This window comes from Cucurbitaria berberidis (assembly GCF_010015615.1).
Source record: "Cucurbitaria berberidis CBS 394.84 unplaced genomic scaffold K460scaffold_1, whole genome shotgun sequence".
NCBI classification, from domain to species: Eukaryota; Fungi; Ascomycota; class Dothideomycetes; order Pleosporales; family Cucurbitariaceae; genus Cucurbitaria; species Cucurbitaria berberidis.
In genome coordinates, this window is record NW_024468935.1 from 1,550,149 (window position 1) to 1,573,417 (window position 23,269).

At 35.1% G+C, this 23,269-nt stretch overlaps 7 protein-coding genes across 7 annotated transcripts; 3 read left to right on the top strand and 4 right to left on the bottom strand.

Annotated features, from left to right (window-relative positions):
- Positions 1–814: 814 nt before the first annotated feature.
- K460DRAFT_273358 (uncharacterized protein) lies at positions 815–1,873 on the bottom strand (the record flags this gene model as incomplete). Its single annotated transcript, XM_040927869.1, has 5 exons — positions 815–869; positions 925–982; positions 1,047–1,048; positions 1,308–1,512; positions 1,600–1,873. Coding segments are annotated over 5 exons (594 nt in total), but the record flags the coding sequence as incomplete, so codon positions are not given.
- Positions 1,874–2,473: 600 nt separating this feature from the next.
- Positions 2,474–3,131, bottom strand: K460DRAFT_411915 (uncharacterized protein). The gene is made up of 3 exons (XM_040937507.1): positions 2,906–3,131; positions 2,799–2,858; positions 2,474–2,705 (listed from the first exon to the last, which is right to left on the bottom strand). The coding sequence occupies exons 1-3, from the start codon at positions 2,942–2,944 to the stop codon at positions 2,490–2,492; spliced, it is 315 nt and encodes a 104-aa protein (XP_040792724.1). The 5' UTR covers positions 2,945–3,131; the 3' UTR covers positions 2,474–2,489.
- A 578-nt stretch (positions 3,132–3,709) lies between these two features.
- Positions 3,710–5,689, top strand: K460DRAFT_11379 (uncharacterized protein). The gene is made up of 3 exons (XM_040926572.1): positions 3,710–3,960; positions 4,013–4,236; positions 4,361–5,689. The coding sequence occupies exons 1-3, from the start codon at positions 3,730–3,732 to the stop codon at positions 5,412–5,414; spliced, it is 1,509 nt and encodes a 502-aa protein (XP_040792725.1). The 5' UTR covers positions 3,710–3,729; the 3' UTR covers positions 5,415–5,689.
- Positions 5,690–6,412: 723 nt separating this feature from the next.
- On the top strand, positions 6,413–7,975 carry K460DRAFT_271502 (MFS general substrate transporter; the record flags this gene model as incomplete). Its single annotated transcript, XM_040927730.1, has 1 exon — positions 6,413–7,975. The coding sequence occupies one exon, from the start codon at positions 6,413–6,415 to the stop codon at positions 7,973–7,975; it is 1,563 nt and encodes a 520-aa protein (XP_040792726.1).
- A 411-nt stretch (positions 7,976–8,386) lies between these two features.
- K460DRAFT_360996 (alpha/beta-hydrolase) lies at positions 8,387–9,920 on the bottom strand. The gene has a single exon (XM_040932375.1). The coding sequence runs from the start codon at positions 9,778–9,780 to the stop codon at positions 8,650–8,652; it is 1,131 nt and encodes a 376-aa protein (XP_040792727.1). The 5' UTR covers positions 9,781–9,920; the 3' UTR covers positions 8,387–8,649.
- Positions 9,921–10,641: 721 nt separating this feature from the next.
- Positions 10,642–11,196, top strand: K460DRAFT_400247 (uncharacterized protein; the record flags this gene model as incomplete). The annotated part of the gene is made up of 1 exon (XM_040936307.1): positions 10,642–11,196. The coding sequence occupies one exon, from the start codon at positions 10,642–10,644 to the stop codon at positions 11,194–11,196; it is 555 nt and encodes a 184-aa protein (XP_040792728.1).
- A 202-nt stretch (positions 11,197–11,398) lies between these two features.
- Positions 11,399–11,601, bottom strand: K460DRAFT_249645 (carbohydrate-binding module family 18 protein; the record flags this gene model as incomplete). Its single annotated transcript, XM_040927376.1, has 2 exons — positions 11,399–11,461; positions 11,512–11,601. Coding segments are annotated over 2 exons (153 nt in total), but the record flags the coding sequence as incomplete, so codon positions are not given.
- Between the last annotated feature and the right edge of the window lie 11,668 nt (positions 11,602–23,269).

The following is a 23,269-nucleotide window of genomic DNA, read 5'->3' on the forward strand; positions in this document are numbered from 1 at the left end:
CAGTCAAGTGGAGAGACATGAGAAAGTTAACCAAGTCGCTCAACTGAACTATTTCGAGCAGGCGTCAGTATCCTCCTTCATCCTTCATGATCCTAGGGCGCTTCCTATTCAGACTATCGTGAAAACCCTTGTCAAAGATGATCCTCGTCTTTTTTCAGAGCGTTTGCGCTTGTGGGACTTCTACATTATAGAGAAACTTTCATACAGTGGCCTAGATTTCTATAAAACCCTAAGTTAGGCTTAACCGATGCCCCAGAAAGAGCCCAAAATACCCCTGGTTTTCATTGAGAGATGTTTCGAAGCCAACAATAGTTAATTTTTTTGATGCAGTATGCCCCGCCAGCGTGCTTATTGCCATGCACAGCGTAGCGGACGCAGGTAAAGTTGATAACGGTGATTAATTAGGCTACATTAAGATATGCCGATACAGTATGCGTACCCAGGCCAAAGACCACTGCAGTCCCCCTTGAGAGCTGGATTGAGCGCATACAGCCTATCTAGCGTAATGCCTGCTTCCTTTGCTATGTCGAAGCAGAAAAGACTGTGCAAGGCATTACGTAACATTCAGATCTTACCCGTAACTGTAAGAATACGCAATGGTCGCACATGCATGCAAATGCGCTTTTGATCGTAAATGCACTAACATGCATATTCTCATATAGAGAGCCGAGTTAAAAGTTTTTCTTCTCACTAAAATTCATGATTCATTAGACCCCTAACTTTTAGTATCTAGGGCCCTCATCCGTACCAAGCTTTCACCAGCGCCTATCTATTCCATGGAAAAATCTGAGATTAAAGAAGAACGAGACATGCATCAATTCCCCGCCGGGCCAACGTTCCCAAGAAACACCACCAGCACAGCGCAATACCTGAAACCCGTAAGATCAGCCACGTTCTATTGTAATCCACGAGGTACATACTTACGCAGCAGCTGCAGCAAGAATCTCATGCCTTTTCGCGCGAGTAAACAAGTATAGCACAGCTGAGAAAGACAGGGTGGAGATCAGGAGGATGCCCATGCAGATCGCGTAGATCCTCCCACCCACATCTGGGGCCTCGTTGAGGAGATGGTACAGCAGGTAGATGGGTACAACAAGAAGTACCAGCACCATGAGCGTTATGATGGAGCTAGCTAGGTTGGTTATGCGCTGCCTTGAATAGTACACTTCCTCGCCGGAGGACTTCTGCTTTGTTTGCTGAGGGCACTGTTAGTTTTGCATTGATTAAGAGGGTGCTGTGTGTGGATTAAGATCAGTGGGCTTACCTCGTCTCCGAAAATGGACTCGAGAGCTGAGCAGTGGAAATACTTTAGAAGCTTTTCAATACCTGAATCTAGCCACGCGTGCTCGCGGCCAACTCGGAGTGTGATTAAGTCTTCCTTTTTGCGGACCCAGCTAGCTTCAGCCTCAAGGAGTGGTTGGCGGTTGTCCATGTAGTTTTGTACGCTTTGGAAATCGGCTCTTGAGGGGTGATTCAGAGCCATCATTTTGGCTGCTGTGTCGAGAAGATTTGCTTCACAAATATTAATCACACCGTAGAATTTACTATCAAGGTTGTATCCGGACGGTAGTACGCATACAACCTGCAAGGAGGACATACCATAAGCAGTGAACTCCCCTTCGATAGCCGCAAGCAACTTTCGCCGTGGCTCTACTTCCTTATGAGGCAGATCCGTAGTCATTGGCCGCTTAAGATCTGCTTTTGCTTCTCTCTTATCGAGCTTGTCGAGTGCTTCTTCAAGCCCGCGGAGCGTTTCCTGCTTGTCAAGCAGGAGCCGCGATTGAAGAAATCCAAAACGGCGGTAGACAGAGAAGCACTCATCACTGTCGAGGAAGGCAGCGAGTTGTGGATACCCGCGGGGGCAAGAATCTACTGTGATTGGTTAGAGGCTTGAATGCTGGATAGGTGAGAGGGGGTTGTTTACATGTTCTTACGATTTGGGTGGCTACTTTATGCCGCTGTGGACGCGAAGCCCAACGACCGAGTCTAGACGGAATTGAACATAGGGTGGCCCAGGGGTTGTGGTTTGATGATTGGGCACCTTTGGTCGTTAATCTTCTTGCTTGTTCAGGATCATGGATAAGAAATTCAGGAATCCTTACTTTGAGAAGTAGAGTTGGGGTTCAATGGCTTGGTCGATGAATCAGTGCTGCTCGCGGATAAATGTCCTCCTGATTTCTCATTTATACTCGGCGAAGTTGGTGTCACGGGGTATCCAGCTTGCCCCGCTTCCATAATTGACGCTTGTTTGAGAGATTCGTCCATTCTCACTATAAAGAATCGAGGTCTAAGATTTGTCCGTATAAGTTGGACTATAGCCAGCTAGATAGACGCATGGGAAGGTGAGAATATATAACTCGATCTCATTTTGACGTGGGATCAGCCCCGGTCAGCCTAATGCTGTGTGCCCTTGCTCATTGTCTGCCCCACCTACGTGTAGGCATACGGATACACTAGTCGATCGGCGAAAAGTCCAAGCAATTACCTCATCAGAACATCGGCTTGTTCACCGTGAGTTGAGTCTCTGGAAACCAATCGGTACCATCCGGATCTTTCACAGTCTTTTCAGTTTCTTTATATTTTACTTGATACTGGAAAGTCCCACGAAGACTCCTCTTGGAAATAACAATCACCTCGCAGAGGGGTCGGTCACAATCCTCGTCTTGCAGCCAGGCCTTTGCACCCACATCAAACTTCGAGATAGACTGGGATAGCAGTGATTAGCGAGCTCAATGAAGTATTGTTATGTGAAAGCGTGGTTACCACAAAAGGTAATGCGTTGAATGGGATCAACGTACACTGTCAGGCTGCTGAGAGCGCGGGACGAATGACCGGCCATTTTCCGCAGTCGCCTCAGCCTAACACGCTTTAGTCTGGCGTACATTCATATTGGTCAAAAACCTACGATCGAAGGCCTCGCTTCGCTGCTGTCACCGGTAGGCATCCCAAAGACGCTGGCTCGCGTTGCGTGACTCGAAAAGAAACGAAAACCGGTGAGATACAAGATAGCTGACACTGCCGGACGAATTTGTGCGAGTTTAGGTAACGACCGGTGAGAGAAACGTCAGTAGATGTTCAATCCTGAGGCATATGGCAAGGCTGATTCAGGCAGAGAATAGGGGAGCGGGAAGGGGCCGGCCACCAGGCTGAGCGTTACCGCACTCCATTGTCATATAAATGAACGAATGTGCACTCATGCGGCTGAAGTGACTCAAGCACACACTCAATTGCTCATGGTGTCTGGTGATATGCTTAACGAGCTCTGACTGGGTTGTTGCCTATCGGAAGGTGTGGGACCGCGCGACCAAGGGCGTCGGAGCTTCACAAAGGGACAAGGCCAGCCACCAATTATGTTCGACTGTAGCACATTGTGGGGGCTAATCCTGCAGTGAGACTGCATCATTTTGCCATACTCCAATCATGACATGAAAGGGAGTCAAGGATTTGACTGGAGGACTCGCGAAGGGCCAGAAGTCGCTTAGCGCGTTTATTCTGCTGAAACAGCCTTACCATCGCGTGCGGTGCGTAGCCTGCTGCTTCCATCTGTGAGCCTCGCAATGAAATCATCTGCCTTAGCATGGCCACAGGCCACAAGGCTGTGCTTGACCAACATGGGGCAGTGTTGAGTCTTGCTGACAGCATATAGGGAGAGATGTCGCAGTCGCGAACGGGTGTTCCTGCCCAAACCCGCCAACTATTGTACAGAACCAGATAGTTCCACGTTTCACAATGGAGCTGACTCCAACAATGCCCATTGTTGCGGACTTTTCTATTCAAGCAGGCCCAAGCCCACCTAACACCCCTTCTTCAGACCCGAATGGACCCCAGAGCTTTCGCACTGTCTTTGAGCAGAATATGCCATCCTCTAGGAAGCCCATCAGCCACGACTCTGCATCAGTGCTCCTTCTTTCGTACGACTCAAACGAAAAACAATTCACAGACTTGAACGTACGGGATGAGGTGCGTTGAACAGGCGAACAAAATTTTGCCAATGAGGCTGACACGCGAGAAGGTAGAACAGCTTGAGAACGTGTTCCGAAAGGATTACGGCTTTCACGTTCAGCAACAACTTATCAAGAGTAATAAGAATGCTCACCTTCAGATGGTCAACCATCTTTCCAATTTCACGCTCGAACATGGGAAGGAACATGCGCTGCTTATCGTGTACTATGCTGGCCATGGATGGCGTAGTAGTGACAGACGCCGCGATAACCCTGGGAGCTTTGATCTACATCCGTAAGTGTTACAGCGCCCTGTGAGATAACTGAATACACTTCCTGGATGGGAATGTGTTATTAGACAAATTATATGGTGTTGCTACGGCTCAGTACAGTACATAAACACTAACTAGGTTACACAGAAGAAAGCTTGGATACAAGGAAATGCCATCCGAAGATGAGATTGTGATGTGGGAAATGAGCGAGAACACCCTACAACATGCCAAAGGTGACGTTCTCGTCATTTTCGACTGTTGCGACGCCGCGTCTCTCGCCAAACTACGATCCGCTGGCCGCGCCTTTGAGTACCTTGGTGCCTGCGAGAAATACACACATCCCCCAGGAGAGAACTCCTTCACATCCGCCCTCACGTGGGCACTGAGGGAAATGAGCTCTGGGCCACCCTTTACGACGGATCGTCTAGTTTCCAAGATAAAAGAACATGAGCCATTTCCAAGAACCCAAGAGCCGGTACTCTTTCCGAGGTGGGACTTCATGCCTGAGCATATCTGGGTCTCAAGCAGGCAAACACTCGCAACTCCAACCCAGAGTCGACGACGATCGAGCTCTGCTCCAGAATTTCGAGATGAAAATTGCGACTATGTGGACTTTCGTGTCACTTTCAGCCGGCCGCTGAGTAATGAAGATGGGAAGGCCGTTGCGGATTTGATGAAGCCATTGGTTTCCTATAACAGAAAATTGCCGTTGAATGCTAGACATGTATCCGTCATCAAAAAGGGCACATGTAAGCCTAGCACGACTCCCGTGGCTCTTTGGGCCCGAGTGCGGAACCACCTCGTCGCCATTCACAGAATTCAGAGATCTGTCGATAGCTCTAGTACTTTGCCAACCCGAAAGAGAAGAAGGCCCTCCTTTGAGGATAAACTGGAAGGTCCTAGCCGGACGAAATATCCAAAGCCTTCATTGGCGCGAGATATTGAGCGCGCTGCTCAACTCCCCACGGCGTCATCGAGCGAGGATCATGACTCCGGCTCCGAGGAAACATTAAGCTTACGACTCGACACTACCATGAGGCCGGCACCCAGGATGCTACAGTCGCCGTATGAGATAGATTCTGACCCCATGAACCGGATTGAGGCTTTTCTCGGAGATTTCGAGAAGCTAAAGCAGGACGCTATGCATCAGCCAGAAGTGCATAGCTACTTGCAGGCACAAATCCGAGCTGTTCTTGACTGAACAAGATGATTGTGGACGAAGAGGATTAGTTATTTTCTTTGTTTCGTTTTTCTCCCTCAACTCGGATAATGGATAAGTCAAGCGTTTCGAAGTGACTGTTTGTATCACTCCTACACACTGTCAAGTCTGGATAGCTACCTGTGTTGTGGAGGTCTTTAAGCCATAGCCAAAAGTGCATGTAAATTCTCGGAAACATAATGGGGGGCAAGCCGACTCTTTATAGTGCCTTGTACCGGACAGTTCCAGGTTCCACACAGCTTTGATTATCATCCACGAATATAAATCTAATTCTAGACTTATGGGTTCAACAAGCATTCCTGACCGAAAATGACGGGGTGCATCAGATGATAGCTGCCTAGGTATTGATGGCACTTTGTGAGACGAAACAAATTCCTTCGAGTTCAATGATGAATTTTCGCTAGTCATTTTTGAGTCCATTTTGGATAGCTATCGCGTAATGGAAGTTTAGAAGCTGATCTATAGTAATTTTCTCATAAGCATATGTATGGTTGCAGGAATCGAAATGTTATTCTTGCTCCCTGTGAAGAGCTACAAGCGTTGGCCATTTCTTTTGCACAAAGACATGACATGAACAGATCCCAATTTTGTTGCAACACCGCTTTTACGATTTGCAGAGAGCTTCCGAGCTTTACAACTTATTCTTCTCTCTCAACAGATCCCAATGCTATCTTCGCTGCTCTAGTACACTATAATGACCATATCGAGAATCTTAAGGCGATGACATAGGTCGATCTTCACATGATAATATCACGCCAAAAGTGATTATAAATAGCGGATCCAATCGCCAAGACAGAACGAATATTGAGCTTCCAATCACGCAATACAGGGCATTACTAACTCGAAATAGCCCGGGGTAAGAAGTACACCATCTCGTATTTGATAAATTTCTCGTTTCTAGCATTGAACACTACATACCATGACTGCTCTCACTAGTCTATCAATCAAGGACGATGTCACACTCGCCCGAAATCTTACCCATGCAGGCAGCGCCTAGAAGGAGCGAAGTCGATGCGAAAGCCACCGCATCGTTATTCACACAAGACAAGAGCGACGAAAAGGCACCTCCGGGTAACGATGAACTATACTCGATCTTCCCAGCCAGTACACGCACGCATCTAACTTACTCTCTTGGTATCATATTGATTCTCTCTACCCTAACAGCGACCATATATTTCCCGCTCATTCCCACACTAAGTACACACTTCTCCGTCTCTATCCAAGCCATCAACTTGACCGTCACCGTATACGCCATTTGCCAGGCCATCTCCCCGGGTATCTTCGCCTCACTGGCGGACTCGTATGGAAGGCGTCCCGTACTGCTGGCGCTGGTTTTGATATACGCTCTAGGCAGCCTAGGCCTCGTGCTCAACAAGAATAGCTATGCAGCGTTGATGGCACTCAGAGCTGTGCAAAGTATCGGGGGAAGCTCGATTCCATCAATTGCATATGGGATTGTGGCAGATGTGGCGGTTGTGAGCGAGAGGGGCAAGATGCTGGGACCTATGCTCGCTACGTGTAACGGCATTAGTGCGGTGGGACCAGTGATTGGTGGTGCCCTTGCGTTGAAGACGGGTGGACACAAGTGGGTATTTGTGGCGTTGCTAATTATTGCCGTTGCATGCTTTCTAGCTGTCGGGTTCACGTTGCCAGAGACGTCAAGAGTAGTTGCAGGGAATGGATCACGAGCTGTGCATGGGATTTGGAAGACGTGGATGGATGTTTTACGGGGAAAAAAGAAGCAGAAAGAAGATCGCAAGCAGCGCATTACGCATGAAATAAACGTCCCAGTGGTTAAAGCAAGTCAGAGTCTCCGGCGAGTCGTCGACTCGCTGCGCATCATACTCCACCCCGACGCCGCTGCTATACTCCGGATGATCGCATCCTCCTACGGCGTCTACTACACTTTCCAAGTCGCCATCTCTGTTATCTTTGCCGATGTTTACGCCTATAACGAACTCCAAATCGGTCTGGCTTTTCTCCCTGGGTTATCAGGCATGACGATTGGAGGCATCATAGCTGGACGACTCATCGACGCGAACTATGCCAAAGCGGCGCAGAAACATAACATCGACATCTCGCAAACAGAGAAGCTGGATTTGACAGACTTCCCAATAGAATATGCAAGATATAGAATGATCGTCCCCTTTATCGTTGCACAGACGGCCCTGGTCACGAGTTACGGATGGGCCGTCCAACAACACGTCCACCCCGCTGTACCGATCATCTTGCAATTCTTCATTTGCGCGCTGTCTACGCTCCTGAGTCACACTGCCAGCGCTTTGCTCGTAGACGTATTTCCCGACGTACCTAGTACGGCGTACGCGTCGAGCCAGCTCGCGAGATGCGGGTTCAGCGCGGCGTCAGCGGCCATTATCGAGCCGTTAGTGAATGCAGTCGGGCGTGGTTGGTTTTTCACTATCTTTTCATTGTTCACGGGACTAAGCTGTCTTTTTTGTGTGGTTGTGAGTCGGTGGAAAGGAATAGAGTGGCGGAGGAAAAGACTTGACGCGAAGAGTAGAGCTAGCGCCAGTCATCCGTAGGCCCTTTTGGCTGGCTGTATAGCTCTTTTAGCATCTTAATAGTTGTAGCTATGTAGTCCGATCCTTAGCTTGAGAGTACTTTCTACTAGAACTTGAGAGGTTAGCTCTGTCTTCGGCCGCAGGCAACGGGATAATCTCCCGGATCCCTCCGCTAGCAGTACTAGCGCATCAATGTCACATACGAGCAGTGGCGAGCCTCCATTTGCCTCAGTTAGCTCTTTCTCGTTGAACCTATAAGGCGAGTGACCCCCTAGTGCAATGCAGTGCAGGTCTGACTTCTTTGGCGCCGAATAGTCGATGGTCTCATCATCCGCTTCGTCTGAACCTAGACGTGGGATATTATAATCTCTCGCCGAACTAAAATAGTACGAGTAGACCCAAGCTCGTCAAAATTGACATCTTGCAGCAAAGCGCGGGAGGTGCAGGGAGCTAAGCGAGTCTTGCTGTCCTGACTTGCAATGGCATGCTACTGCACCCGACCATGTATCTTTTGAACTGGTAGTGATGACTGTACCTACATTTTGAGATATTAGCATCTCAGGTGCCATAAGTTGGTATCTACAAAACTTAAAGAACTATGAACAACTATGGACAACTAAGACCAAGGCTTTATACAGACGATAGTCCTTTCCATGCTTCACATATACCTATTCCAACCGCATCGTCAAGTCTTTTTACTTTCTCGTACTCCTCACCCACTCGCCCGCCCTCTTTGCACAATTCGTAGCCTCCTTATCAAAGCCTAGAATATTCCCAACTAGCACAATGTCATGCGGCACATTCTTCTCTACATCGAGCGTAATATCATTACCTGCTTTCTTCATCTGTTCATACCATTCCTTATTGTCATAGTACAAGATTTCACCACTTCCAGTATTTACCCACAACGGCACTTCTGTCTGAAAAGGCCTGTTCTTATGCGATATGTACGGTTGGTCGAGAATCTGCACCCCAGACAGGCCAGCGTAGGCTTGGGTGCACCAGTGTGTGAATGGCGGACACAGGTAGTCTGTTGCGTAGTGGTCGTTGTCGTGTACGAAGGATGCGCTTGTGTCTGCGGGATTGATCCAGGGGGACCAGAGGAAAGCGGCCGACGGACTAGGCAGGCCGAGATCGGGTCCATACTCGACGATATAGCGGAGGAGCGAGATGGCGAGATTTCCGCCAGCGGAGTCTCCCGAGAGTATGATATCCTTTGGCGAAATCTTGAGGTCGTTGATGAGGTAGAGGTAGGATGTTAAGCTGTCTTGGAGTGCAGCAGGGAAGGGGTTCGAGGTCTTTGAGGCGGGGAGGGTCGAGTTGCGGTATTGTGGACAGAGGATGTGGGTAGCGGTCGAGTGCTTGAGGAGTTTCTTAGCCATATAGCCTGACGCTCTTGTCCTTCCATCGCCTGTTACAAATCCGCCGCCGTGGATGTGCAGAATGACCCTGATGTTGCTCTTGTCTGACGCAGCACTCAGCGCCGCAGGATACCACGTCGCTCCAATCTCTACAGGCTTGACATCCGTGTTATTCCTCAGCGGACCTCGATAGGCTTCATCTTTTGCTGGATTGATGCTAACGAAGCGCTCTTTCTCTGCACCTGGCGTCAATGGAAGGGCTGTTGCACCCTGCACTGTCGCAAAATGATACACCGCGGAGGCGAAGACGCGTACGGCGATTGCCTGTCGGAAAGTCCACTCAGGATGCTGGCGTCCGTAGCTGATGAGGTATTTGACGAGGAAGACGGGAAAGCGCGCCAACTCAAATCCGAACGCCGCGAGGGCGTAGACGGCCTTGAAAGGCTGGTACGTTAGGGTCGTCATTGCGCAGGAAGGTGCGAAGCTGAGAAGACAGCCACCGACAACAGAGAGAAAATGGTTGATAGGCAGCCAACAAAGCCCCGACGCGGGGACAGCCCCGGTTATATCATCGCTGCGATGGATGCGCCTTGGTGTGAGGGGCTATGGTTTGAGATAATGTTTTGTTAGAGTTGGACCGAGGTATAATCCACTAGCGCGCCAGACACTCGACGCGAGCCTGTGAACATCTCTGTACTTTGTCATCAACTTACATCACATCAGGCCAAAACGCTTCGAAGCTAACTAGTAAGCCTCGTCAAGAAGTCAGTATTACAGTATGGAAGCTAATGCTCAGTTTGAGTACGATGAAGTGGTAAGTAACCATGTACAGGGATTGTTTTACTTTGACACTACTGTTATCTGGTGTGTTTGCACACAATCAATCTTCACGCTTATAAATTGGGTGTTTTCGCTCCGCTGCAACGATGGTTGCCCGTGATCTAAATACAGAACGGATGCAACACTTCCCATGTCATCCAATCTGGCAATAAGTTGCCGTTGTTCACAAACTATCACATCGGCGTCAATGTGATGTCATCGAACCAAACCCTCGTATCAGATCCACCAATCTTGCAATTACCAAACACGTATAGATTGCCACCTGTTTGGCTTTGAGCCGGCAATGTCATCGTGGTACTCGAATACCCTGCTACGATCGATCCAAGGGATATCTGCGTTGCTAATACTAAGGAGTTCCAGTTTACCCTTACAGCACAGTTGTCCAGACGCTCTTGTAGTCCAAATATTTGGAGTGTATAGGGAGTGTTTGCTTGGATCCTCACACCTAGCTGTTGAAGCTGAAAATTGTAGACTTTGTCTACAAAAATGCCAGTGATTTCGAGTGACTTCAGTCCGGAATGGGGAATGGTCGTGTTGGGGCGCACATCGATGTTTGTGCCAAGATATCGCCAGGGTGAAATATATGCATCTTCAAAGCCTCCGTTCTTTAGTACTGATGTAGGTGCGGGGGAAGATGTCTGCGTTGAAGTAGGCGATGAAGCGACTATGGGACTTTGGCTGGAGATTTGCAGAGTGGAGTCTAGCGACGAAGTTTGGCTTGGTATAGAGACAACAGGGGTAGATGAGATAGTGGACGTACTCCCAACCACTGAAGACAGGCTAAAGGTTGAAGATGAAGATACACTCGCTGATGAAGATGTGAGAGACTCAAGGCTGGACGATATTCCCAAGGAAAGCCCTGATGAGGTAGCCAGAAGCGATTCGCTCGTGGTCGATATGGACGGTGATGCCTGGACTGAAGAAAGCGGCGTGGGGGCTATCGGTGATGGAGTCGATGAAGTAGATGTGTCTGATGAGGACAGTATTGGAGTCGAACTGATGATTGACGAGGCCAATGAAGATGCTGTTGACGACAGTTGAGATTCTAATCCGGTTGAAGAAGGAAAAGACAATACCGAGGTCAAAGAAAAAAGCGTCGGGGTAGCAGATTCTGAGAAAGAACTCAAGGTTGAAGATAGTCGATGGAAGAAGATGTTGTTGCTGATGCCGCGGGGGAAAGTGTACTGAGGCGACTTGATGCTAACGGAGTAGTTGGTCGTCGAGTCGACGAGGACGAGACAGGGTTGCACAACCCATATCCCTTCTGACATGAACCTGGGCGGCAGTAGTCGTCGGTACTTCCACACTGCAGTCTTGTCAGATACCATGACCGCCATTTGAAGCTTGCGAACTCACATAAAAGTACTTGCTACAGCAATTTCCCCACTGACTACCAATACAGGTCTGACCGTTGAAGCTAGCACCACAGCGGGCATTTTTCGAAACTAACTGCACAGGAGAAGGCGTAGGAGAGCGGGTAGAGCCAGAGACGATACGGGCACTGGTGGACGGTCGAGTAGACGTTGTCGGGCGTGTTGAAATCGTCAGGGTACGGAGAGAGCTAGTAACTACACCTTTGCATCTTCCAAAACCAAGCTGGCAGCCTGATTCGCAGTAGTCTTTTGTTGACCCGCTTTTAATAGTGTCAGAGATAGTAATTTGGAGTCGATATGTGAAACGTACCACCACCCGTACTGCGAACAGCAACTTCCCCATCGGCTGTCCAGACAATTCGCGCCATTGCCATTCTTTCCGCAACGAGCATCATTGGATAGCGTTGCAGCTTCCACAAAGAGGCCTAAGCTGATAGTTGCTATGATGGTGGTTCGAAAATGCATGTTAGATGTTACTAAGAACGATCAAAACCAAGGAAGGGACGCAGAGAGAAGCCCTGCGCGCACACATTGGAAAAAATTAAGGCTGCCCAATACATATAGAAGTCCCCAAAATTGAAATTCGACCATTCTATGGTCGGGACTTTGTAAGGGGCCCGCATAGCCATTCAGCTTGCGGAGCGCGCGAGTGGCGTCTGTGTGGCGCTCCTAGTTTGGTCCAAAATGGCAAGGCTTGGTGAGGCTGTCCCTTTCAAGTCAAGATCGTACATTGGCAGGCTGGCTTCCTTTCCCTTTTTCGCTTGCTGTCCGCTTCGGGTAGCTTTAATTTCTGTTTCGCTTTAGCTTCGTAGAATTTAGATAAATCTAGGTCGGTCTCCGGGTTATTGGGTCACTGTCATGATATAGGGGTAATAATCTGTATTTATAAGTTCTATTAAGCTAAACTAGCTGCTAAGTAAATAATATACTTTATTTTAGTATAAATTTTTTTTTTTTAGCATTTATATAATAGCTGCACTTTTATAAACTAGTAACTAACATTATTAAACTTAGTACTAAAATTTTTATTTTTTTAAATAATTCTGTAAGCAAGGGTAAATAACTTAGTATTTATTATTATACTATAGTAAGAAAAAATTTAAAAAAAAAACTTTAAAAAAAAAAAACTGCTAAAAAAAAAAAACTACTATGCTCTATTGCTTTAAAAGCAGAAAAAAAAATTATTTCTTTATTTATATAAAGCTTATTTTTATTAAAAAATTTTTTAGTAATTGTAGCTAATGCTTTCTTAGCTTTTAAAAGTAATAGTATAAATATACTATTAAGTATAAAATTATAAGCTGCATATTATATAATAATAAAATAAGCTTTTGTACAATTAAAAATTTTACTAAGTATTTATTAATACTTGTAAAATTAGGCTATTACTAATTATTTTTTAAAAAAAAGGTTCTATATGCAAAAAAAGCAAGTTTTTATATATTATATAAAAAAAAAAAAACTTGTATTTATATAAATACTATTTTAGTAAGTAGGCAAAAAAGCAGTTTTTTATTATAGTCTGTATATAAAAAAAAAATTAAAATAAAAATTTATAAATATAGCGTAAAAAATTTGTAAAATTATACTAAAAAAAGTAAATAAATAAAGCATTTTACAAAAAAATATTCTAATTTACTTATATTATTATATTAATTTAGAATGCAATAGAAGGCTGCTAAGTTAATTAAAAATCTAGTAAACTTTATTTAAGCAATATTTTATTTTTTAAATTAGTTTATTTGCTAGGTTTTTTTAAAGCTTTTATAAAAGTAGTATTTTTATTTAGCAGTATATTATTTAGTTAAGTTTTTTTAATTTTACTTGCAGTATTAGCTTTTTTATTTATTTTACTATAGTCTTTTTGCTGCTTATTTTTGCTTGCTAAAAAAAGTACTTATATAATTATTTTAATTTATTTAGCTATAAAAAGCTTTTAGTCTAAAGTTTCTATAGTAAAAGCAGTAGTTACTAAAGTAAGAGCTAGATTAATTGCTAATTTTATAGTAAAATTTTTTATAAAACTTTTTATTAAATCTGCTATAAAATCTAATATAAAATATTAAGCTATTAGCTTTTTTTTTTTATTTGCTATTTTCTTTTTTTAAAATTTAGGGCTTTATAACTAGCGTCTTTTTTTTTACTAAAATAATTATTTTTTAATATTTAGCAAAAAGTTTAAAAGTTTTAATATACTTAAATATTTCTAGCTTAAGCTAAGGCTTAAATATCTTATTTAAATTAAAAGCAATATTTTTGCTTTTACTATTATTACTATAGAAACTTTTATTTTTTTTAAAATTTTTAGTATACTTATTATTGCCTGTAATTTTGCGCTTATAGTTTTAAGTATTATTTATATTTTAAAACTTTTTATTTTTTTTTTCTTTTTTTAATTTTTATATTTTTTAGAGCTCTAGTAGCTTTTGCTTAATTTTTTTCTTAGTATAATAAAAAAAATTAAAAAATTATTTTTTAAAAATTTTGTTAATTTTTATATATATAGTAGTATACTTAGCTTAGTTATTTTTTATATTTTTAATATTGTACTTATTTGCAATAAGCTAGACTATTTTAAAAATATTAATAATATACTTTTTATTAATCTGGGCAATACGCTGTTTATTTAGTAATATAAAATTTATTTTAATTTTTTTTTTTTTTTTTATATTTTTATTTTTTTTTTGTATTTTTATTTTCTTTCTATTAACTATTATTTTTTTAATAGTATATTGTATAGTTTAGCAAGCGAAATAGCTTACTAACTTACTAAAATTATATATTTAAAAACCTGCACTTATACTTTATAAGTAAACTAAACTGCAGACTTATATAAAATTTTTATCTAGTATAAAATTAGAGTTATTTAAGAACTTTGCTTTAGGCAGTATTTAGTATAAATTATTAATTAAAATTTTAAACTTTCGCTTTAGCTTTGTAGCATTAAAATTATATTTAATTATATAAAAAACTTTTTTACTATTAAGTAAGTAGGCTTTTGCAATATTTTTATACTTTATAGTATTATTTATAATTTTAGTTTGCTAGTCTTAATTGCATTATAAAAGTATTTAAATATAAATAGCAAGCAAGTTAATTATCTAGTAATGCTTTTAATTTTTTTCTAAAATAAAAAAGTTTAAATTTTTTAATTTTTAACTTAATTATATAATCTAGTAGCTTTGCTTTTTAAGCAGAGTAATTATGCAATATATATAAAAATTTTTGCTATTTACTTTTAAAAAAAATACAAAGTTTATAGTAGCTTATATAGTTTTTTGTATACCTAAAGTATAAATATTATTTTTAAAGTAGGCTTTTGTATTAAGCAGTTTTTTTTTTCTATTTGCTAGTTGCATTTCTGCAGAAGATATTTTATTAATAAATAAAGTTTTTAATTAAAATCTTACTTATTAAAATTATAAAAGTTATATTTAATTAATTTTATTTTAAGTTTTGCTTTAGTATATATAAAATCTAACTTTTACTAGTAATTAATAAAATAGTATTTAATTGCTTTACCTGTTTGCAAAAAGTACTACTATATATTTAAATTTTTTAGTATATTAGTATATTTAAGCGCTTTTGTAGTAAAAGTAGTAATAGCGCCTAATATATTTTAAAATTTTTAAAGGCGCTTTTAATTAAAAAGTATTAGAATTAATTACAGATTTTATTACTAGTTTTTACTTATTTTTATAAGCTTTGTTATTATATTTTTTTAGTTATACTTTTTGCTAAGTCCTTTAAAAACTTTTAAATTTTGCTAAAAAAAAGCAATATTCTTATTTTAAAGTACAAATAGTTTATTTTTTACTTTTTCTATTACTTTTCTAAAATTACCTGTAGTAGTTTAGTTTTACTACTATTTAAAAATTTATTATAAATAGTTTTTATATTTTCTACAAAAGAGTGTAAAATCGAATTTATAGCTAAAATTTATTAATTTTTTTAAATTATATACATTGCTATTATGCTGCTCTAATAAGTTAGTTTTATTAGCAATTTTATTAATTGCTTTATTAAGCTTATTAGCTGCAGTAGCACTTATAAACTATAATTATATATTTTAGTATACTAATTACATTTTTAAGCAATTAAAACAGATTATTGCAACAGTATTTAGTATTAAAAAAATAAAAGTAAAAGTAAAAAGTTATTTATATATTTGCTTTATTAAAAGTTAAAGTAAAAAAAGTATAAAATATATTTACTTAAAGCCTAATAGTTTTCTTTTATTTTGCTAAATACTTAATAAGATTAATAATTATATAATAGCATAATAAAAGCATTAAGTAAATAAAATAAGTAGTAGTAAAAAAAATATTTAGTATATTTAGCTTGCTAAATATATACATGTATATTTATTACTAAAAATAAAGTAATATGCTTTATAGTTTACTAAAATATAATATAGCATAATATTCTAGTAAAAAGTATTTAGCAAAAAAAAGCAAAAACTAACTACTAAAAAAAAAAAATAAAAGTTAAAAATACTTTGCTTATTGCTTTTTTTTGTAAATATAATAGTTTAAAAAAAAAAGAAATACTTAAACGCCTTAGTTAGTAATAAAATTATATACGCTTTTAAAGCCTAAGCTTTAGCATATAATATTTTTTTATAAAAAAGCTTATTGCTAAAATAAAAATAAGTAAAACTTTAGCTAATTTTAATAGTAATAATTATTTTTAGTAAGTACTGCTAAAGTTAAACTATTTTTATTAAAGTTTAGTATCCTGTTTACGTTGTCTATTACTAGAATTATAAATAGTTTTTATACTATAAGTATTAAAGCAGTCCTTAAGGCATAAATTATATTATTTATATAAAAAAAAAAATATTTTAATATTTAAGTGCTTAGAATTATCCACGTCTAAGTTTAGCAATTTTAATTTTAATTTTTGCAGTTAATAGTTATAAGCTACCTATTTTTAAAATTTGCTTTATATATATTACTGCTACTAAGTTTCTTATTTAATAATTAGAAATTTAGTATTAAAATTTTTTTTTATTTTTTTAGCAGTGCGCATTTGCGCAGTAAACAACTATTAATTATAAATAATATTTTTATTTTCTTATTTAATAAAGTATTCTAGCTTTCCTATAGTATTATTAATATACTTTTTAATAATTTATTTAATAAGCTTAAGCTTTTTGTTACTATTAACCCTAACTATTTATAGTAGTATTAAGAAAAGACAGTAATAAAAGTCCTAGTTTAGTATATAGTAAAATTTAAATTATATAGCATTAACTATATTATATATTTTTAAATTTAGCAGTTTTTTAATTTAGTATATATTTTTGCTAATTTTCTTAAAAACTTTTAAAAGTTTATATTATTAAAAACTAATTTTTTTTAGAAAACTGCCTTTTAGTTTGTAATTATAATAAAAAACTAGTATAGTATTATAAACTAGCTTTAGGATTGTTCTGTTCTAAGCATAGATAATAGTATTATATACTTTAAAGAAGTACAGAAATTTTTAGCTACTTATATAAAAATTTATTACTAAAGTTTGCTAAAGTTTTTAGTTTGCAAATACTAAAGCTTAAGCTAAAGCTTAAGCTATAATATACTTTTTTATTTCTAAAAAAAGTTCTCCCCTTTCTTTAGGCCTTAGGCTAGTTGCGATATTATTAAGTTTTTATAGTATTTTAGTATAGTTTTTTTTTAAAAATTTTTTAAATAATTTTAAAAATTATTAGCTTTTGCGCACTTATAATAGTAGCTTATACTAAATTTAAATAAATTTTTAAGCAAAAACTTATAATTTTTTTTTTTTAGTTATTTTTTTTTAGAGCTATTTTTATATGCTTTTTTTTTGCTTTTTTTTATGCTTCTATTTTATAAGCTTCCTTTTTTATATTAGCTTTATAGCACTGCCTATCTTTTTGCTATAGTAACTTGCAACTTTATTTTTAGCTTTTAATTTTCTACTTTAAGCAGTAGTAGTAGTTTACTTAATAGTAATTATAGCAGTTCTAGCAGCTATTGCTAAAATATATACTATTTTTTTATATAGCGCTGTAGTAAAGCTAATTTTTTTTTAATTAAGTATTCTGGCTAAGCTAGTGCGCAAATCTAGGCAGTATATTACTAAAAATAATTCTAATAATAAAAAACTTAAAACAACGCCTACCTAAAGCTAGATATATACTAAGTATATTAGTATTATAAAAAAGTTTAATTATATTAAATATTAAAATAAGCTTAGTTAGTTATACTCTGCTTGCTACTAAAGCAAGAAAATATATAAATATAAAAATATTTTTTTTACTACGCACTTTAACTTTTGCTAGGCTTTTTAAGCTTAGTAAAACTACTATAATAAGTTTAATTTTAATAATAATTTGTATATTATTGTTTAAAGTACTTATAGTATTAATTTAGTATATTGTATAGTTAGTATACACTACTAGTTTAATTTATAATTTTATATACTGCGCTATTGCTATAAAAATATCTATAATACTACTATTTATAATATTATTGCTTTATTTTTATTTTAAACTGCTTATAGCTTTAAACAGGCTATAAGTAACCCCCCCTACACTACTATAAAAAAAGCTTTAGCTATTATCTTTTATATTTTATTTTATAGCTATATTAGTTAAAAATTAAATGTATATATAAACAGCATAGTAAATGCTATAAATTAGGCTATTAACTTAATTTATACTTGTATTAGGGGCTAAAATGCCTATTTTAATACTTTTTAAGCTTCTGTAAATATATTGCTTACTAGCATTAATATAAATATTTTTTTTTTTTCCTAAAATTTTTTTTTATTATATTTAAGCTAGTTTGTTTATTTTTGTGCATTTTTTTTAGTAAATTAAGTTTTATAAATTAGCTTTAAAATAGTTTTTTTAGCGCAATAATATAAAAGCGCTCTAATATATTTCTTTTATTAATTTTATTAATAGTAGTAATAAGCTAATTTTTTTTTAAATTTACTAAAAGCTTTTTAAGCTTTTCTGCAGCTGTTATAACTAGTTGCCTATTACTTATAATTAGTATTCTTCCCCTACTCTTTCCTAGCGCTAGTATAAGTATTTTTTTTTTAAAAAATTTTTTTTTTTTTAATATAAAATAAATTAATAAGTTTGTTTTAAGCTTAGCTTCTGCCCTAAATTTAGCTTTTGCTTTAAGTTTAGCTTTTACTTTAAATTTAGCTTTTATTTTAAATTTAGCTTTTATTTTAAATTTAGCTTTTGCTCTAGCTTTTTCTAGTTAATTTCTACTAGCAGCGCTGTTTTTAAGCTAGTCTAAACTTTTTTTTTTTTATTTGCCCCTTTAGCCCTAGATATTTTAGTAATTTATTATCTAGCTTTTTTTACTTTAGTTTTTTTTACTTTAGTAATACTGTGTCTGCCTAGCAAATTTAAGCTTTAAGCAGTGCTTTTTTAAGCTACTTTATTTTAGGCTTAAATATTTTTTTTTTTTTTTTTTAGTAAAACTGTACTATACTTATTTAGCATTTTATAAAAACTTGCCTTTGCTATAACTATAATAGTAGAAAGTATTAATAGTCTAGCCGTTTTTATAATAAAAAAAAGTAGAATTTTTTTTTAAATTTTATATTTTTTTTGCTTTTTTTCTGTTTAAAGCTTTTTATTATTCTAATTTAGGCCAGTCTAAGGTAGCCGCAGTATAGCTTCTAGCTTTTATATTTTTTTTATTTTTTTTTTTTAAAGTTTTATTTTAATTTAGGCTAGCTTATTAGCTGCAGTAAAACTTTCTGCTTTTATATTTTTTTTTTTATTTAGGCCTAAAGCAGCCTTTGCTTTTTTTTAGCTAGAAAAATGTATAGTGCCCTGCCCCTTTTAGTATGCTTTTTATTTTTATTAGTAATATATTTTTTTTTTTTTTTTTTATAATAATAATTTAGTATTATTATGTTTTTTACGTTTTTTAGAAGTTGCTAAGTTAAATTTAGCTAGCTTTGCTATTTAACTAAAGCTTTTTTTTTATTCTTTTCCCTAATATTTTTAATATTAAAGATTTCTTCTATTTTTTATTTATAGAAGGAGGGGTTTTTTTTTTTAAAAATAAACTTTAGACTTAGTTAGCTATTTTCTTTCTTTTAGCTTAGTAATAGGTTAATTGCAGCTTATTCTACTAAGTTTATATATATTATTTTATAAAAATTCCCTAGCAAGTCTAGAGTAACTATTAAAAAAGTAAGTACTGCTATAACTATATATTAGGCCTGCAGCTAGTTAAGCTTATTACTAAGCTAGTTTATTTTTATATTTTATAAAAAAAATTAAATACAGTTTTTTATTTAAAATTACTCTACTAGCTAACGCACTTAGTTTATTACTTCCTACTAGCATTATTATGCAAATAAAATAACAGCTTATACTAGTTCTGTATTTTATTTTAAGTAATCTAAAAATTGTACTATATATTTTTTAAGTATAGTTTAGCTTTTTTTTTTTATTAGCACTTATTAGAGCAAGTCTACTATATATTTATTAAAAAAGAAGTTTAAGCTTACTTTTATTACTATAAAATTTTTATTATTTAGGGCTAGCTAGTAGGCTAAAAAGTAATTAAGCTAATTAGTTTGCTTAAAGTAAATTACTACTTTTAATACTATTTATACTTTTTAGTTTGCCTTTTCTGTACTACTATTAGTTTAAAAATAATAAGCAGTAAAAAAAAGCTGTATTATATTTATAAGTTTATATAGTATAGTTTAAAACTTTTTTAACTAGTCTAATCTGTAGTTAGTAATAATAGAAAATAAAAATTTATAAAATTTTTATTATATATTGCAGAAAACTGCCGCGCAATACTTAGCAGCTATAAAAATTAGTACTTTTAACTAAATATATTTAAAAAGGCAATTTATAATAATTAATAAATAATATAAAGCTTTTTTTTTTTTTGCTGGCAAGTTTACTATAAAATTTATAAAAATTTATAACTAAAATTAGTTTGCTACTAATAAAAGTTGTAATAGTTTTTACTATTTTTTTTAGAATATATAAGCTCTATAATAGTAGTAGTTTTAGACGTATTAGGCAATATTTTTAAATATACTATTTTAGTAATAGTTACGCTATATTATTTAAAATATTATATTCTTTTTTAAGTACTTGGCTAGATTAGACTTATAAGCCTACTAAATAATTATAGTAGTAAATAGTTTTTATGCTAGTACTTATATTACTTTTTTTTATAATAAAGTGCTATGCGCGCTAACTATACAGTCCTTAATTTACTATAAAGTTTTTGCTTTTAGTAAAAAGTATTAGTTGCTTTTTTGCACTGCTTTAAGCTAGATATTATATATTTTATTTTAAACTATAGCTTTATTTTATAAAGCCTGCATATAATTATTTACAAAAATGCAGCTTTTTTGCAGCTTTAGTTTAGCTTTTATATTTTTACTACTTTAGGTTGCTGCTATACTAATAAGTATTATAACTTAAGATATTTAAAAAAATTCTATTATAATATTTTATTTTTATTAACTTAATATATTTAGGCAAACTACTATCTGGCCTAAGCAAAACTGCAGATAAAAGTTATACTAAAATAGTATTTCTGCTTATTTATACTAGTATTTACTAAGTATGCAAAAAATAGTAAAATATTTTAAATTTTTATAGTTTATTAGTATTATAAACAGGCGTTTTATATTTTAAAATTCTGCTAACTATACTTTTAAGCACTATACTATTGCAGTTAGTTTTTTATTATAAATTGTATAGTTTTATTATTTTAAAGTAAAGGCTGCTAAGTAATATACAATAAAGTATAAAACGCCCTTTATAACCTAAAATAAGCATTTTTTTAATACTTATTTAGAGCAGTCTACTTTTATAACTATATTTTTTTTAAAATTTTATTAGGCTAGTACTAGCTCTGCTATAAAAGCGTTTTTTAGTATTTAAAAAGCTACTTGCTAAGCTTTTTTTTATAAAAATAAAATACTTTTTTTTATTAAAAAATATAGCAGCCCTGCTACTTAAGAAAATTAAAAAATAAAATTTTAATAAAAATTTGCAAATCTTAAGAACCCCTACACTCCTTATACTATAATAAATAGCTTTTACTTTTAAATTATTTAAATTTTTTTAGAATTTAAGTAAACTGCTTTTTTTATTTTTATAATATACTTTAGATACTAGACCTTGTGCGCAGCAAAAATACACTTTTTTAAATTTAAATTTAATTTAGCTTTTTTAAGCAGTATAAAAATTTAGCAAACTTTTTTTATATAGTTTTTGCAAGTACTTTTTAAATATATTAAAATATTATTTAAGTATGCTATAGCATAATCCCCTAATATTTTTTAAAGCGCTCTATTAATATATTATTAAAAAAAAGCAAGTACTCTAATTAGGCCTATTAAATATACTAACTATTTATAAAAGCCGAACTAGGTTTAAAACGCAATTAAGTATTTGTTTTTTTTAGCTACCTGTAAATAATAAAATGCTAAGCAGATATCTACTTTTGTAAACTACCTAGCATTAAATAATATTTAAAAAATTTTTTTAATAAAAAGCAAAAAGTACTAATTTACTTTTATAATTTTATTTAGGGCTTAGTAGTTTATGCAAAAGCGCTACTTTCTTAAAAGCTTATATACAAAGAAAACAAGTACCCTTGCTAAAAAAAAGCTAGCTTAAATTTATTTTTTATTTATTAAATTTATAATTTATTTTTGTAATTTTAGCAAATAATTTTAAAGTATACTGTATAAAAGTCCCTATAGTAAGCGTAAAACATCGCCCTTTTTAGTTTACTATAAGTAAATATAATAGTCTAAGTATTTTTAGTGCAAAAGCAGCTTTTCTACTTTATTATTATTAAATAAGTTTTAAAATTCTTTTAGTTTTTTTAGCAATTTTAATTTATTTTTTATTAATTTTTTTTCTAGCAGGGTATTATTAGGGCCCTATTTTTAAAAAATAGCAATTAAGTACTAAATTATTATTTTGCAGAATTTATTACTACTACTAAAATTTTTTTTTTGTTATAGCAGGGCTGTGTATATTAAGCCTAAAACTATTCTTATTTTTAGAAATATTTTTTAGAAATAGTTTTTTTTTATTACTATATATTCTGCGCTACGCACAACTAGTTTACTTTAAGCTATATTTAGTACAGCCTTTTCCTAGCCTATTTATAATTTTTTAAAAATAAAGTTGTGCTTTAAGCTAGGAATTATATATACTACTAAGCAGAACTGCTAACTATTTATATTGCAGCCTAGTATAACTAGCTAAATTATTCTTGCATTTAAAGAAGTTCCTATAGCCTAGTTTAAAAATTAGAGTAGAATATTAATAAAATTTATTTTAACCTGCCTTGCTATTTCTTTGCTTATAGCACTAAAATACTTGCACTTTAAATTAACTAAAATATTTATAAATTTTACTTTATTAAAAAAAATTAGTATAAAAAATAAAAGTTTATTTATTTTTTGCTAGATTTTTTAAACTTTTTTTATATTATTTTTTGCTTTAGCCTGCTCTTCTGCTGTAGTATTTCTGTATTACCCCTAGTCTAATCTTTAGCTAAAAGTGTCTAGTTTTCCTAATTTTTATTTTTAACTAGTAGTAGTACTATTATTATAACTTTAATAAATACTGCGTATAAAGATACTGCGTTTGCGCAGTTTTTTATAAAATACTTATTTTTTTTATAGCATATATACAGTCCTGCCTTGCATTATTATTAGAAAACTTTATTTAGCACTTAATTAAATTGCTG